Source organism: Misgurnus anguillicaudatus, chromosome 14 (genome assembly GCF_027580225.2).
Source record: "Misgurnus anguillicaudatus chromosome 14, ASM2758022v2, whole genome shotgun sequence".
Classification (NCBI taxonomy): domain Eukaryota; kingdom Metazoa; phylum Chordata; class Actinopteri; order Cypriniformes; family Cobitidae; genus Misgurnus; species Misgurnus anguillicaudatus.
The window spans coordinates 5,387,979-5,405,048 of NC_073350.2; the positions used below are offsets into that span (position 1 = coordinate 5,387,979).

The 17,070-nt window shown below is 37.9% G+C and overlaps 1 protein-coding gene across 1 annotated transcript in view; it reads right to left on the reverse strand.

Moving 5' to 3' along the window:
- Positions 1 to 17,070, reverse strand: part of LOC129428110 (low-density lipoprotein receptor-related protein 1) — a 216,796-nt gene that overhangs the window by 125,603 nt on the left and 74,123 nt on the right. The window contains exons 4-6 of the mRNA XM_073875764.1: positions 13,921 to 14,040; positions 13,483 to 13,611; positions 13,047 to 13,307 (exon numbers count right to left, since the gene is read on the reverse strand). Of these exons, the coding sequence (XP_073731865.1) occupies positions 13,047 to 13,307; positions 13,483 to 13,611; positions 13,921 to 14,040 (510 nt within the window). The remainder of the gene's footprint in view (positions 1 to 13,046; positions 13,308 to 13,482; positions 13,612 to 13,920; positions 14,041 to 17,070) is intronic.

A 17,070-nucleotide genomic window follows, 5' to 3' on the forward strand; every position in this document is an offset into this window, starting at 1 on the left:
CCTTTGAGTAGAAGTCACAAGCATCACAGCATGCAACAACTTTGTTACTGTATGTATCAAGAATCAACAATGGCACAAAGAAAGAAGTGTGTTTTTGGAAGTAAGGAGAAGAAAACTTTATTCAGCTTTCCATGTAAACCTGTCTTAAAGGGGTGGTTCAATGGTATTTCAAGCATTCTGACTTATAAACACAGTTATAGAGTTGTTTCCTCATGCTAAACGTAGGCAAAGTGTCAAAAAAGCAGTTGGGCATGTTACAGAGTATTTCTGTGCCGAATGCACTTCGCCAGGATTCGTACAAGTTTCAGAAAGTTTTTTTTTTTATTACAGGTCCAGCTGACGTTTCAGGGGTTTTCTATATGGATCACTTCTTTATATGGGCACTTCCCCCGGAAAATCAATCAGCGGGAGACGCTAGAACTTGCAAACATCATATCACGCGCGACAGCTTTGTTTTAATTTCAAAACTCAATGGCACAAAAGAAGAAGTGTGTTTTTGGATGTAAGGAGAAGAAAGCCAGCCTTATGAAAACAATGGATATAGTTTGTTATCCGGGGTAGCAGCGGAGTTTCGCGTGTGTGTTTGATGCGCTGGATTTTCCCAACCGGGTCATGAATTGTATGCGGTAAATTAGACTTTTGTCCTATGTTGGAAATAGGCCCATGCATAATTATATAAATGACACAAACATGTAGTGAATCATAAGTTAAAACAGTGTTGTATAGTGTTGCGTGACTCGTACTCGCTCCTCCTGCGGTAGTAACTCCATTTTTTCATACAATATCGGAAAGATTCGGTAAAGCTAATCTTTCTTTTATAAATCTGATTAAACTAAAGACTCTTCGGAGATATAAAGGATGTAATACTACTCTATAGGTACTCCAGATTAACATCAGAAATGCAGAAACATTGTGTGTTATGTGAGCTTTAACCCTAATAAGTCCTTTGGGGTCAATCTTACCAACAAGCCACTTTTCTTTAGTCAAAAACATGGTTCACTTAATCTTAGTCGAATAAGATTTTGTGACTTTTCCAGACTATCTGTCAATATTCATATAAAAACAGGGCTTGATTCGGTCGTTCTAAAGAGGTGTAAAAATATTCCTTAAATAATAGACCCTTGGGGGTAAAACATTACCCCAATTAAAAAAATTAATGGGAAATGCAAAAAACTTTTTCTTTTCTTTTTATTTGTCAAAAAATTCAATGCATCCGGAATAAATCTGAAAATGTCAACACAGAAAAGTAGGCCTGGTACTAGAGCACAAATGCAATATAGAAAAGACTCAATCCCACACAAACCGACACACACAAACACACAAAGTTATGACTGCCACAGAGAGCTTTTTTTATATAGAATTTGGCAAAAACAGCCACAGATGCAAAACAAAGATGTAAAGTTGTGGGCTCTAATGCTCACACAGGTGGGTGCACACACTTTTAACACATGTTTTTTTTTTTTATAAACACCAAATGGCCGAATTCAACACATAACATCTAGATCAATATCTAAAAACAATTTAAATCAAATTTAGATCATAATTTATGTGAATTTTTCATAAAAAAGTATAATTTGAAGGCAAGCTAATGGTGTAGTTGAGGTATTGAGTGGTAAACAGGTACAAAAGTACTTCGTATTTTCCAAAACACAGCATTAATGTATAGATGGGAAGTAAACAAAAAATTCTATATTATTTGTATAATTAAAAATGTATTTTTGTAATCACTCTTTTAAGTTCTGGGGTCATTTTAGGCCCCCGTTACTATAAAGTATCCAGGAAAATCGGGGCTTATGAGGGTTAAGACAACAGTGGATGCAGTTTGTTTTTTCCCAGACAGCAAGATAATTAGTTACACCACGAGTGTGCATTATTTTTGAATAATTCAAAGGACCAGAGTCAATTATTCCTTTTATATAACATGGTTACCACAGACATTGCTCGGGTGGTTGTTTTAAATAATTTGACAGACCAGGTGTGCGTTTATCGAAAAATAATCAACACTTGTGGAAAATTTCTCAACCAATCAGAATAATGCATTCAACAGCCCCGTGGTATAAGTGTATGTAAACAACACAAACATATAGCTGTACTGTAACTCTTTATCTCCTTCCACCATACGCTTCCAAGAGTTTGGCCTTTTTCAAAATAAATAAATTAACGAAAAGGCTGTTCTGTCTTTCATAAATCATAAAACATGAAAGAGTTACTCTATGGGGATATGACAGATGAAATACGTAAGTACCCAAGATAAACATGAAATTGTCAGAAACTGTGTGGGTAATTTGATGTTTAATTTTGTTACAAAATGTTACTGCACCAGTCACATTCATTACCAGTCACCACCAGAATTCTTAACAAACTGAACTAGTTAACAAAACTAAAATTTCTTCGGTCGGCCTGGCCTCATCATAGGTTAGATGTGGACCATCATGACATTTACGGTCCTTTATTTGTCCTTTTACAGCAAAGAAACCCATTTACTTTTCTAAAAGGAAAAACTATCTATTCCTATGGGTTTAGGACAGTAATTCTCAAAGTGTGGTCCGCGGACCACTAGTGGTCCGCCAAACCCCCCCAGTGGTCCGCCAAAAGATGACCTAAACTAGGCAAGTGTTTATACAATCGTCACTTATTCAGTAGATTTTTAATGCACTTGCGAAACTGTGATATCAGTTCTTGCCTTTCTGTTTTAATAACGTAAAAATGGATCGGTTGGCTAAACCAAAGAGGAGTCAAAAGAAAAGATCAAGCATCAACTGAAAGCAGCTAAAATCATCTAGTAGTTTTGTAATGTACTAGTTTTTGATTCATGTGTAAAGTCCCTGTAATTTCAGTGATTTTGGACATTAAGGGGAAAATTTTTTTCAGCATTTTATTGTTACCATAGTTTTCAATCATAGACTTCATATACCCACCACCTCAGTTTTAAACTATTGGCTCTTTGGAATGACATTAAGTGGAACCTAGGCTGTTATAGTATGTTTAATTGCAGTTTTTTTTTCATATTTGCAGTTTGTTGTTCATATTAAGCTGCAACTCATGTTACATTTCCTTTTTCAAATGAAATAAAATTCATATAATAATTTCTGAACATAGCATTGCATTTGTTTTAAAAAAAATTGTTTTTGACTTGAAACAGTTGCATTTTAAACTTAAACTTAGCTTATCTTTCCTATTTAGCGGTTTTTTGGGGGAGTGTTAGAGTGGGATTCTGTTAGGTGGTCCTCAGAAAAAAATTGGAAGATAAAGTGGTCCTTGGGCTGAAAAAGTTTGAGAAAAACTGGTTTAGAACAACACGAGGACCCATACTGTATATAGCGAACACACAACTCTCTGGTTCAGTACAAGAAAAGTGTACACGTAAGAGTTCATGTATTTATAATGGTGCAATAATAACACTGTGGTCCCACATCCATGTTTTTCTTTTTACTTTCACATTACACTCTTTCTCTTTGAAACAGCTGAGTCAAGACACTATCTGGACACGTCTGTGTGTTACACAATTTATAAAAGTGTTGTTTGATCAGCTGGAATTGCTGTGGCTAACCGCAGGCTTCTGCTCCACCACGAACACCCCACCTTCAACATGCTTCAGTCTGACCTTAAAATGTCAAACGCCAGGCAGACCTCCATGTTGTCATAGAGCTTTGGCAGGTAGTTCTTTTAAATAGGATATTTGACATTTTCATCCATACAGTAACCCTTGAGGAAAACTATATTGCTCAGAGATTTCATCTTTCATAACTCAGGAGATGTAATGAAGACTCTTTTCAAACAATTAAACATTAAAGAGATGCAAAACCCTCAAAGTGCGTCTGACATGTTTTCTAGTAAATGACTCTTAATGGATTCTGAAACAAAGCTTTATTTTTTGTATGACCTGAGGCCAGGATTAAGCGAATTTAACATGAAAACATATTAAATAAACGTGTAATATGTGCCGAGAGCATTCGGTTAACTCTTTCCCCGTCAGCGTTTCTAAATGAAAAGTTGCCAGCCAGTGCCAGTATGATTTTTACGAAAGTTTAATGCCTTCCAGAATTTTCTTCTTCTTTAAATATACCGTATTTTCCAGACTATAAGTCGCACTTTTTTCATAGTTTGGTTGGCCCTGCGACTTATAGTCAGTTGCGACTTATATGTCAAAATAAATTCATACTGACTAAGGCTATGTTTACATGGAAACAATCTGAAAAGAAACTGCAAAAGTGGCGTTGCGTTATCACTTTTTATTCTGCGTTTATACGAGCATTTTGAGGGAGAAATCTGCGTGCATATGGTGACGCAAAAGTGTGTGATATTCGATGTAGTATGCACTCCAGGCGGCTAGGTGGCAATGTGAAGCACTGACACACAACAACACCAAGTCCGTGTGCCTGCCTACAACCTTCTTCCTGGTTCTCCCAGGTCTCGTCCAAAGCTGCCTGGTTTGCCTCCGACGAATTGGCGCATAAACAGTTTCACTGAGGTAGTTAATGCGCCTTCTCTGATCAGTAATACTTGCTGTGAATATTTCGTACAACTGCTGAAAAGACTTGTATATTTATTAGAGCTGCTATGGCAACTTGAAGGTCCGACGTATGGAAATAATCCGACATGTTTGTTGTTATTTTCCTGAACTGGCGCATGCCTGTGACGTAAACGCGTACGCGACGAGAGCCACCGTGAGCAGACTTTTGCGTTTTTACTCTTTAGACGAAAACGCGACGGTAGATCGTTTTTAAGATTTCCACTCTGAAGGGGGGTTTCACTTTTTTTAAGCCCCCAAAATGCCGTCGCCGTGTAAACGAAAGCCACATCCGATAAAGTACTTTTACGTTTTCACCCTCAAGCGTTCTCGTGTAAACAGGCCCTAATATGAACCAAAGGAAAACATTACCATCTACAGCCAAGAGGGGGCGCTATATGTTGCTCCTGTAGCCTACCCCTGAAAAAAACTGTTAACTGAAATATTCATTTAACTCTTGCGCCGCCAGCGTTTTTAAAAAAAGTTGCCAGCCAGCGCCAGCATTTTATCATGATTTTCACAAAAGTTTAATGCTTTACAGAAATTGTTATTCTTTAAATATATAAACAAAACAATATATCAGATAAAAGAACAGACCTGCTTTCAAACAAAAAAAACCCGTTTCATCCTACCTTCATTATTTATCTTTTTATCACCTCTCAAATATGGGTAGGTTTCTTCAAAAACAACAAATTTTTAGCAAAAAGCTGAGATAAATACATTTTTGCAAAGGATTTTTGCTAGAGATCAGATGCAGAGCGATCTTTAAAACATACACAAGTTCTTTCTCTTTTACGTGAGGGGTTACTTCCGAGTTGTGAAAGTTGCGGAAGTGGTGGATAATAGCAGTATTGCGGAAAGCCGGAAATTCTCGTCATTGGCAGGGAAGCGTTTTCTCTTAATTGACGAGATAACTCGTCAATGGCGGGGAAAGAGTTAAAGACAACGGAGAAAGACTTAACAAACAAAATGCCCTCCTAAAGAATAATACTTTTCTAAATAAATGCGACTTATAGTCCAGTGGGACTTATAGTCCGGAAAATACGGTATAAACATAAAATATATCAAATGAAAGAACAAACCCTCTGCTTTCAAACAAAAAAAACGTTTTGTCCTATCTTCGTTTGTTCTGTTTTTATTACCTCTCATATATGGTTTCTTTCAAAATATTACATGTTGACCAAAAAGCTGAGATAATTGCATTCTTGTAAAGGACTTTTATTAAACGTCAGATTCAGAGCGACGATCAAAACATACACAGAGTTTTTACTGTTTTTGGATCAGTGCATGCTTCAGTCTTTTATAAGTTGGGAAAGAGCACCACCTAGTAGATGATAGGGGAACTATGAATAAAATCCCGTCATTGGCAGGAAAGTGTTTTCTCTTAATTGACGAGATAACTTGTCAATGGCGGGGAAAGAGTTAATATCGTTATATCGTTTTTGCCGATTAGAGGTTTTTGCGTCTGAGCTCCTCAATAGTACATAAAGTATACGGTCATTTATTCCTGGGATTATTTGGTCTTGCAAAACTTTTGTGAGAAATTGGAGTTAATTTTAAGAGCACATTTTTAGGTGTGCACTTAAGTTATGTTTTATGTGAAAGCTGCACAAACATATGAGTGTGCAGAGTCAGTGAATGAGAGCCATTGAGTGGCTGTAACACGACGAAAAAGAAACGTTGAAAAAACGTTGGATAAAACGATCCGAGACGGTTGGGGAAAACACAGATGAGAAGATGAAAGAGTGAGGGGTGGAGACAGATACAGTAAAATGAGAGTTGGCCTCTGTTTTCTACAGAGGAAAGTTGGCCATTGTGCAAGGGCCAAGCGTTTACCGGAATCAAGCGCTGTATCCCCAAAGGTGTTGTTTACTTTAGAGCTGAGTCCTGCCTAAACTTTTCCAGCTGTGCAGACTGAAAGCCAGTGATTAAAAACACAGATCAAAACATATAAAGAAAAGAGCAAGTGTTTAAATGAAGGTTGAGCAAGACTAATGGCCCCTTCCAGTGAGCGTACAGCAGCTGCCATCTGAACAATGAAAGAACACCGCAGAGAAAAACGTCACAAACAATAGACTGGGCACAAACAAGGCTTAAACTCATTGTAATGCCTAGGAAAATTGTGGAAGGAAGGTCAGAAACTCAATTTTCCCTTCTGCTATTCAGCTTTGGTGAAGGAAAACAAACACTCTTGTTGCTGTAGCTCTCATTTCCTGAGATGACCTCAGACTAAAATACTTCATGACTTTATATTTTTGCATTTGAGGTTTGACTTGTATACACAAATATCACTTCTTCAATATGAATTTAAGGAACTAGCATTAAAGGGATTCACACAGAACCACCCAAATTCTGTCATCATTACTTCACCCTCATGTTGTTTTAAACCTGTATGAGTTTCTTTATTCTGATGAACACAAAAGAAGATATTTTGATAAACGATGGTAAGCACAAAGTTTATGGTACCCATTGACTCCTATAGTATTTGTTTTTCTTACTATAGAAGTCAACAGGTCCCATGAACTGTGTGCTTACCATCATTTATCAAAATATGAGAGTGAGAAAATGATGACTTTTTTTAAAGACATGTTTGGATGTCTTTAAATAACTCGTCAATTAAGAGAAAACGCCTCCCTGCCAATGACGAGAATTTTGGTCTTTCTGCAATACCGCAATTATTATTATTATTTTACAGCATCATCAAGATACAACTCTGTTATTAGATGAAAATTACATATGGTGCCTTTAAATGACACCACTGAACATAAAGAAAAAGTCATGATTAGTTAGGACAATTGCTGCGTCCGAAACCACCTACTTCCATACTATATAGTACGCGAAAAGCAGTAGGCGAGTAGTATTTCCGAATACATATTATTCGAAAAACAGTATGTGAAAAGTACCCGGATGACCTACTACTCCGGTTAGATTTTGCATTGTGCATACGCTGGACACTTTACTATCCCATGATGCCCCAGGAGAGGAGTTATTCAACGAAGAAGAAGAGGCATGCAGCTTTTTTCGTGCTGGAATGACATGACGTGATGTCACGTGATGCAGCAACATGGTGAATGTAGTACGTTCAAATCTCATTCATACTACCAGGATTCATACTATACAATACCTACTGTTTTAACAGCAAGTAAGTAGGTACTTCATCTTATTCAGTACCATACTGTACAGTATGTGGTTTCGGACGCAGCCATTGTGTTTTGATTAGAGCCCAATACCGATTTTATCAGCCGATATTATCCTGTCGCAGATATATGTCACCAATATGATTTTTTGTCAACAGAACACACATGCATATTTCTTATACATGGTGTAATTACTTAGTCTGTCCAGCAGAGCGCGCTCCATTGTTTACTAGCCAGTAACGTGGCAGATTAAATAGTTAGTATCTTTCTGCAGTCCAGAAGATAGCAGTGCTTGAGTCTGGTGAATGACTTAACGTGACACAGGCGCACAAGACACACGTTTAAGCACTCAATATTTAAGCCCTCCTAAGAATGAAATCCTAGGACAGCCCCTGCAATACAATATTTTATGTTTTATTATATCATTACATTTATTGGACAATTCTTTGAATTGCAATCTTTTTTCTCTCATTCCAATTTAAAATCCAAATTTCAAGTCATGAATAGAAAAGAAGCAAATCCTGCAATTCTGAATTTTGCCTAATTTTGCTTACGTCATGTTAGCTCAGAATCATATATGGAGCTTGCACCATTATGTTTTTGTAAGTTAGACCTCACCCCCCTTGTGCCTCTTTTGGAAGACTACAAATACAAAAGAAAGCCCCAAGAGAACAGAACTGGACAGAAAGGTGCAAAATGTCTCCAAGAGAGAGAGAGAGAGAGAAAGAGAGAGAGACAGGCCAAGCCAAATGAGGATAGCCAGAGAAAAGGTTTCGTAAAGGGATTAAACCAAAACAATAGCCTAAATGTTGGCAGAGCCAGAAATGTGTCCCGGCCGCACTGGAGCGTGAGCCGATTTAAGCACATGACCGTTTAAGAGGCTTTTCCGGAAACTTCTGTACCAAGCAGACCACGCGTCAGAGACCCGAATCACATTTATTACACATTCTATAATAAAGTTTATGCTAAGACACACAAAACTAACTTTACCAGATCCAAATTCTCCAACAAACACACTTCAGGTACTGTATTATAGTACATAGAGATGATGAAACAAATATACAGTAAATAGACATTTTTAAAGTCACGTGATCAAACTCGCAGACAGCAGACGGCTGGGAGGTGTTAAGTCGGTTCATGTCAACCACAATGTCTGGAAAATGTCCCACTAAACAGAATATAAATATACTGCAGCAAACCCCAGCAACCTACACAAACCACTCATAAACCATGCACATAAAAACACAGACACATGTGGACATATGGATAATAGCTGCCGGAAGAGTGCCGTATAAACAGCTCACAGCCTAAACCCAATCTTGCCCTGCATGCCGCATCTGCTATTAATGTGAGGGATTAAAAATGCAATTCAATAAGACAAATATGAGCTAATTTTAGTGAACTTTGAGTGAAAAAACATGAGAATTGTGTTAAAGAGTTGATCATATTTATTTTTAATATTAAGGAGTTTAGAGTCATGTTAACACAGGATGCTTTTCTTTCATTGTACGTGTTCAATGAGATCATTTCAAACATTTTCACGGAGAAAGTTTAGCGGCCATGAAAAGTTCTTTTGACGTTTGTTTCCTTATTTTTACATCTACATGTCTCCATGCCAAGTTTCCCCTAACATCGCCAAACCAAATTGCTACAGCAACCCCAGAAGCAGTAGCACAACCCCAAACTCATACTTAACTTAAAACTCATAAACAACTGAAATATTTGGTACTTATACTCCTATGTTTGAATCAATACGCAAACGTGTGAAAGATCTGCTGAAAAATCATAAAACCTTTTGTCATCCTATATATTTTTTTCTCATGAAATGTTTTCACTACCAACAACAGTTAGGCTGCTTAAACCAACAGCAACTAAAACACTAGGAAAAACATGTATTTGCATGAATAGTTTTATATTCTGTGTTTGAAATGAAGAAAGGAAAAAGTGAGAAAACATCTGGACGTCTCATCCGTGTGTCATGCTGAGGTCATGAATCACGGCAAACACATTTCCTGTGTGACGCTCCCAAAGACAGCCACAACAAACCCAGAGGATCTGAACGCAGGTTCACTTCAGTCCTCCATGACAGTATTTATTTCTACAGCAACACTTTACACAACTATGAGCTTTTGACAAAGGAATGTTATTTGAGAGTGTTCTTACAAACTATATGGAAAATACGACGTCTATGAAGTGCAATATCGGCTACGAAAATACCAAATCATTTTAATGAGACAATTAAAAGCGTTGATGTTTTCTGTAAGACCTCCACTTATTGTCTAAAAATGTAATCATTGTTTTCAATCACAGCATTACATAAACACATTTGAGCATACTCCTGTGGTTCTGTTTTTCATTTCTCTTGTCTCTATTTCTGTCATTAACATACATGTGTTTGGCAGCTATATTGTATAACTCTCGAGACAGGAACTCAATAACTGGCAACGGGAAGCCAATGATCTCTTTATAGTTTCCTAGTTAGGGCATGCTGAAGTCAACCCTGTGACCTGTGTGTCAAATCCTTTTAAACAGCTGGAAACTTGCCAATCACTGGAAAACAATCCAGCACAACAGATAAAAGAGTTTCAGAAGTAAAAATCACTTCATGCACTAAGTGAATGATTTTTGACAACGATTAATATCATATGTAAGCAATAAGGTACGAGAGGCTGTGCTGTATCGTGAAGAAGTAACGGCTGAAGGGCGTTGTTAGGCACGACGCGAAGCGGAGTGCCTGCAACCCCTTCAGCCGTTACTTATTCACGATACAGCACTTGCCTCGAGTACCTTATTGCTTTTATAAAACGGTTACCACACAAAATTAAAGTAAAAAAATATTCATGCAACTTTCATGAAGTTAAATCAATAAAAGCATTCCTTCCGCTAGAAAAAATAGTCCCTGACTGCGAACAACAACATGAAAGCTCAAATAAAAACAACAAACTGTTCTCAGACTTTGTCTCATTATATGTTTATGTGTTGCTAAGGGTGTTGCTAAGGGCGCAGTGATATTAAATAGAACTGTTGGGTGAAGCGGTCATAGCAGTGTTTTATCGTGAATAAACACACCTATTGACCAATCAGAATCAAGGATTGGAACTAACCGTTTTATAACATGTGTTTAATATCTGTGTTGTGTTATAGCGGTATTTCTGGTCAAGTACACTTCCTATAATCCTAAAGAGTAATACAGAAATCAGACAATATTGTCATAGAAATACATCAAACCTTAATGCCCCCCTTTATAGCCATGGCCATCCTTCCCACCAGCAAAGGGAGAGAGAGAGATGGAGGCAAGATTGACAGGAGCATGAAAAAGGAAAAAGCTATTTTTTGCTATTTTCGTCCAAATAATTTCGGTTGCCGAACATTCGGTCCATCCCTATTTTATACTGCACAAACTGTATATACTATGCGCCCCTAAACTATCCCAGTCGCTAACCCCAACAGTCACAAAAACGAAACGAAGGGAACGGAGACGTCACAATGTCTTAGTCGAAACTTTCTTTAGAAAAAAAATGTTTATGCACCTCGGGTTTTATTTTAAGAATAAAGAATTGGAAAAACCCTTACTGACTGACATTCATCTGAGCATCCCTCAACCATCTACTGTTGAGATGGGAATATATGATTTTTTGATAGTTCAGCACTTACCCTTTCAAATGTAAAAAAAATGTACGGTTCTGAGATGAAAATGACAGATTGTTGAGAATGAGTTACACACTGACTCCTGCTCTGATCTGAAATCAGTTCATGCTGATTGTAAAAAATCTGCAGATATTACAAAAGAAAAAACATATTGCTAAAAAAACTACATTTCTCTCCCTTTCTCGCTTTTGCCGAAAAATTTTGAGATAAATCTTTGTTGTAGTTGTGCCCTATCATACACCTGTTTTTTGCTAGTTTGAGCCCTACGCTGTTACCATTTTCACGTCCAGCGCCACGTTGTTTAAATAGCAATAAATAGCCCATTTGTGCGCTCATGGGCGTGCTGGCTTGAAAACGAGGTGTGTTTATACACTTTCAGGTTGTGTGATGTAAGAAGACGAAGACAAGTATCCATATAACATATACTTTACTTTACTCAACTTTACTGACAAGAACTGGATGAACACACAACATTGCATGAGCAAACACTCTTTACTCAGTGACACGAGACCAGACAAGGAAGACTGAAACAAGCACAACTTACATAGGGCTCTAAACAAGAAAATTCATGATAAATAGGTGTTGATGATTAGACAGATGAACAGAGGATGATGACTAACTAAGGCCCTGTTTACACATAGGCTACATGGTTATGGTTACACGCAAATGGAGATCTCGCCTCTGAATCCGATTCTTTTTAAAAACTCTGGCCAGAGTGGAGATTTGGAAAATCTTCAGTTGCACAGTTGCATGTAAACTGAGGCTATGTTTACATTAATGCGTTTATCATTTAAAACGCGTTACTTTTGCTACGTTTACGCCTTTCATTTACACTACACCACCGTTTTCGACCCTCATAAACGGATTTGTTCGCTGCAGACCCTGTTTTAGTTTGAGAACTCCGGGTTGCACTGCACTGTAAATAACGTAGACGGAGTCTTATGTAAACGAACAGCTGATGTTAATGTGACAGCGCATCATTTTCAAAGTAAAACTTATTTTTATTCAGGTAAATGGAGGTTTGCAACGGAGGTTTTGCCAAAAATAGTAAACATCTACCAACCAGCAATTATAAATGCTATATCAGATTGTTTTAACATGTATTCTTATAGATAATGTCTGTTTTATATTTATGTTTGAGTATTGTTGGGTTTTAATATTGTTGTAATGTTGTTTATGTTTTGTTCAAATTTAGTTAGCTTATTACGAAAGATAAGACTGTAATTTTAAACGCCATACAGGGCGTTGTAAAGGCCAATATGAGAATGTAATGGGTCAGACACTATTTTCGAGTTTAATTTAAGTTTTGTTTGCTACTTTAAAATGAATTTCGTTTCATATAATTTGTCTTTTAATTTTAATCGATGTTTTGTTGATAAGTTTTGTGAATATAAATTAATAAAAACAATAAAATCAACGTCATATTAATATTTAATGCTCGTTTAGCCGATTGCGCTTTTTGCTATTTCTGTGTTGCTAGCGAAGGACGTGCACGGACCTCGCACACTGGTATTTTCTGGTATTTTAATAGTGCTTTTAGGAAAATTGAAAGCACAATGAAGTGAAAGGCGCTTTCATTGAAAAATAAAGCAATGTGAAAATTCTGCTGTTTCTCAGACATGTGGTCAAAATAGTGGTCATGTGTGGCTTTTGAAGGTAAACTATCAGTTTAGAGCAGAAAGGTACAGTTTGACATGATCATCTTCATAGAGTAGTTTTATTTACTAACTGATCAAAAACAAGAAACTCACGATGTAAGCTGAAAGTGATGTTGATCATCCTCTCCTCTGTGAAGCTCTTGAGTCCTGTTATCTTAGCACACTTCAGATGTGTGCCTGCGGGTGAATCGCCGACATTGATCCAGCAGACCGTTTCCTGTGCGTACAGGAAGTCCATGGCCGTGGTCTGTTTTGTGGTTATGTAGAGAGACGGGCTGCCAGAGCCGCTCAGCGACGTGATTTGTATGTTTTGAGAGTTTGCGATGACTAACACGGGCAGACGGTCCACAGGCACTGCAGACACAGACAGATCTTCATCAGATATCAACAAAAACAAGACTCCAGCCAAACGCTATCAATTAAACTGATTTATTCGAGATGCTGGACACAAACACAGCCAATCGTAGTAAGAGACAAAACAAAAGCTGTTTTATTTAGTCTTATCTTGGACAGCTAAGTTAGATCTTACCATTCTTGGCCTTGCAGGAGCGGTTGTCTGGTTGGACTAGATATCCTTCTACACAGGAACACGAGTATGAGCCGTCTGTGTTTGTACACGTCTGACTGCAGGTGCCGTATACCGTACACTCATCAAAGTCTAATCACACAGATACCGTTTATATTAGCAAACACTTCAGCAATACATCACTGATGTTACAAGCAAGTATTACTTTTATGAAAACAACACTCAACACGTCTGGATCATAAGTAGTTTCTAATTCATAATCATCCACATGCGAGCATAAACAACTAAACGTGTGTCATGTAAATTTATTTCATAATGAGCATCTTTTCTTAAAGTCAGAATTTACAGCAATAACCTGCTTAATCTTGCCATCCATCCTCTGTTTAGGATTATGGGTGGTATAGTTACCTATTACAAATCTAAAAGTAGTATGCAACCAACCTTTACAGGTTTTTCCATCTTGGCTGATCTCATATCCACTCTTGCAGTAACACATGGACCCAGTGCGGCTTACAGCACAGCTGTCTTGGCAACCGGCGAGGGTACAGTTGAGCGCCAGTTCTGCAAAGATCAAAGCAGAGGACACTGAGAGGTCAACATCCACGACAAAACCCATTACATACTGACTTCATCAACACAGTTATCAATACTAACATTTACATTTATGCATTTGGCAGATGCTATTAAACAAAGTGACTTGCAGTGCATTCTGGAAACAATTGATATAGTTTGTTTATCCGGGGTAGCAGCGGGGTTTTGCGTGTGTGTTTGTTTCACTGAAAAGTCCCAACCGGGTCATGAGTCGCATGGGGTAAGTAAGACTTCTGTGTTAAGTTGGGAATAGGCGTGCAGTGTTTCCCACAGGATTTTGAGAGACTTGTGGCGGTGATGACGTCACACTCTAATTAGCATATATGTGACGTCATCACGTGTTTGCGTTTGATCGAGTGTTGGCACCTGAAATATATATCACTTCTACTCTTTGATCTGTCACGTTATATTGCATTTTAACTGATTGCTATTATTTACATATTATCAGTGTTGTCAGACATAAAATGAGTAGACTATAGCCCTATTTGGATGGGATTAGTTTTATGGTTGTAGATGCCGTAATGTAATTTTACCACAGGACGTCTGTAATATTGATGGTCAATTCGGAAGGGAATAGAAATCTCAGTAAAACATTCAGAAGTGGGAGGGGTAACTCGATTGCGCAGCAGGTCACCTCTCTCGTCGTCATGTGCACATTACCTTGCTTTCTGATATCAGATGTGACACAGACGAGAAATACTCGAAACACTGCGTTTAATTTCAGTTTGGGGAAAATGTCAGTTTCAGGAACAGTTCAGTGCTTCTGAGAAGTGAATTAGACTTTCTAAAGTTTGTGTCTTGGTATTCAGGAGATGACTTGCCACTGACTTGTTTTTTAAATGCTTAAGCGCTTTTATATTTGAAAGAAACCCGCAAAATAACAGGAAATTACAAAATGTACGTGTATATTTACCGCTGGTCTATAATCACCATACATTTACATTGAAGTCTTACTGCTGTTGCTCTTCTCATCAATGTCTTGTTATGAGCCCTTTTTTATTTAAATGCGAGTTTTATTGTTGCATATAGCGCAGACAATTGGGTGCAAATTCCGAAATATGAGAGATTACACAGTAACTGTTACACAAAGTTACTACAAAACACGTGGGCATGCATACCACATCATAGAGAGGGAGAGAACGTGTGTGTGTGTGTGTGTGTGGGAAGCACTAATGCTGACCTTTCGTCGAGTCATCGCCGTCTTCTCTGTCAGTAAAATTTGTGACTGTTGACGTTTGCGCGGGACAGAGAGTATACGGAGGAACGGACATTGAGAACACAGCCACCTTTTCACTGTTATGTGAGAGAGGGAGAGGCGCGCGCTGCATGCAACATTAGAGAAAGAGAGGGGGCGCGCTGGGTGCTTGCAACAATGAAGACGTTTTTAAACAGTAAAATTTAAATGTAAATGGGGATCATGAAAATCTATTTGTGGTGGCCAGTGCTGATTCCGTGGCGGTGCGCCACGAGTAAATCAATGTATGGGAAACACTGACGCATATAGTGAATCATATATCAAGTTGTAGCATAGTGGTTAGAGCGTCGGGCTTGTAACCCGAGAGTATGTTATACTACTCTATACTCCAGATTAACATCAGATATGTATAAAAAGCTTGTGTTATTGGGAGCTTTAACTAAGTTACTTAGTATCAATTAAGTTACTTACTAATTACAAGGTATCCATTTTTTATCAACTGCGTTCCCTGGGTTTGAACCCATGACCTTTTGCGCTGCTAACGCAATGCTCTACATCCTATACAGGAGCACAAGAGCATTTTAATCCAACAACAAGAACATAAAAGTCTCTGTTTTCCTTTCATGACAATGTTACTTTTCAATTGACAACAACATTTCAATGTAAATCATAATTGTAGTCAGGGTTTAAATTGTGCCAGGGCCGTCCGGTGCTAAGCCCCAGCACATAGGCTGAAGGTCTCGCTCTGTGTGTACTGACGAGAAGCGAATAATGACGTGTTTTTATTTATAAGCTTCTCACTCGTGCGTGCAGGGCACCCACGACAAAACCGGGTTTTTGCTGCTCATTTAAACGAGGCAACGATCGCTTTTGTCACCATCTACTCAGTTAATCTACATCAGTACGCAGCTCCACGTCTCACTCAGAACCTCAAGAACGCGCATTCGCGCAGGATCATGACATACACATTGTAGAGATGAGAGAGAGAGGTAAAAATGGTGCACACGTCGCAAAAAACTTAATAGAAGTCTAGAAACAAGGTATAAAAGTATGTATAGCCATATCACTCATCTTTTTAAAATATGTTAACTAGATAAATGGATACAACTTCTTGTATAGTTTAATAAAATAATGTATTTTGATTATACAAATCAACTACAACCTAACTATAGTGATTGTTTAACTGCTGACCAGCTCTATGGCTAGTTTATAAGACATATTGCTGAATCAGTAAGTTGTTTTTCTTGTTAATTGAGTCTTTTTGGGTAGCCTATCTTACGCCTAGAAGGAGGTTGAGTCTTATAACATCCTTCAAAGTTTGATTAATAGTGCATAATGACATGTGCAATGCATATAGGGTGTCAGAAGTTTGGGTCAACATGTGGCACAGCTTTAAAGCTGAAACTTATAAAATCCTATCAGAGGTCCAAAATGTCATTGAAACACACCAGTGGCTTTGCTGTCATCAGGATTAAACATGTTACCCCTCGAACCCTCCCTCACAACAGAGCCTCCCAAAACAAATCCCAATTTAACCCCTGGTAGTGAGTGATTGGCTTACACTCTTAATCCTCTGCGTGGTCATACATTCATGAGCTCAGAAGTTAGATTTTAACTTTTTCTTGTAAATTATACATTTTGATGGATTCTGCCAACTGTATTTCTGAATGACTGGAGGCCGAGATTAGGCAGATTTGAAGGGAAAGTATTTAATGAATGTACAATATGTGCCAATAGCATTTGGTTTATTTCATTATCTCATTTTTGTCAATGACGTTTAGCGGCTTTTGCATCTGAGCTCCCCA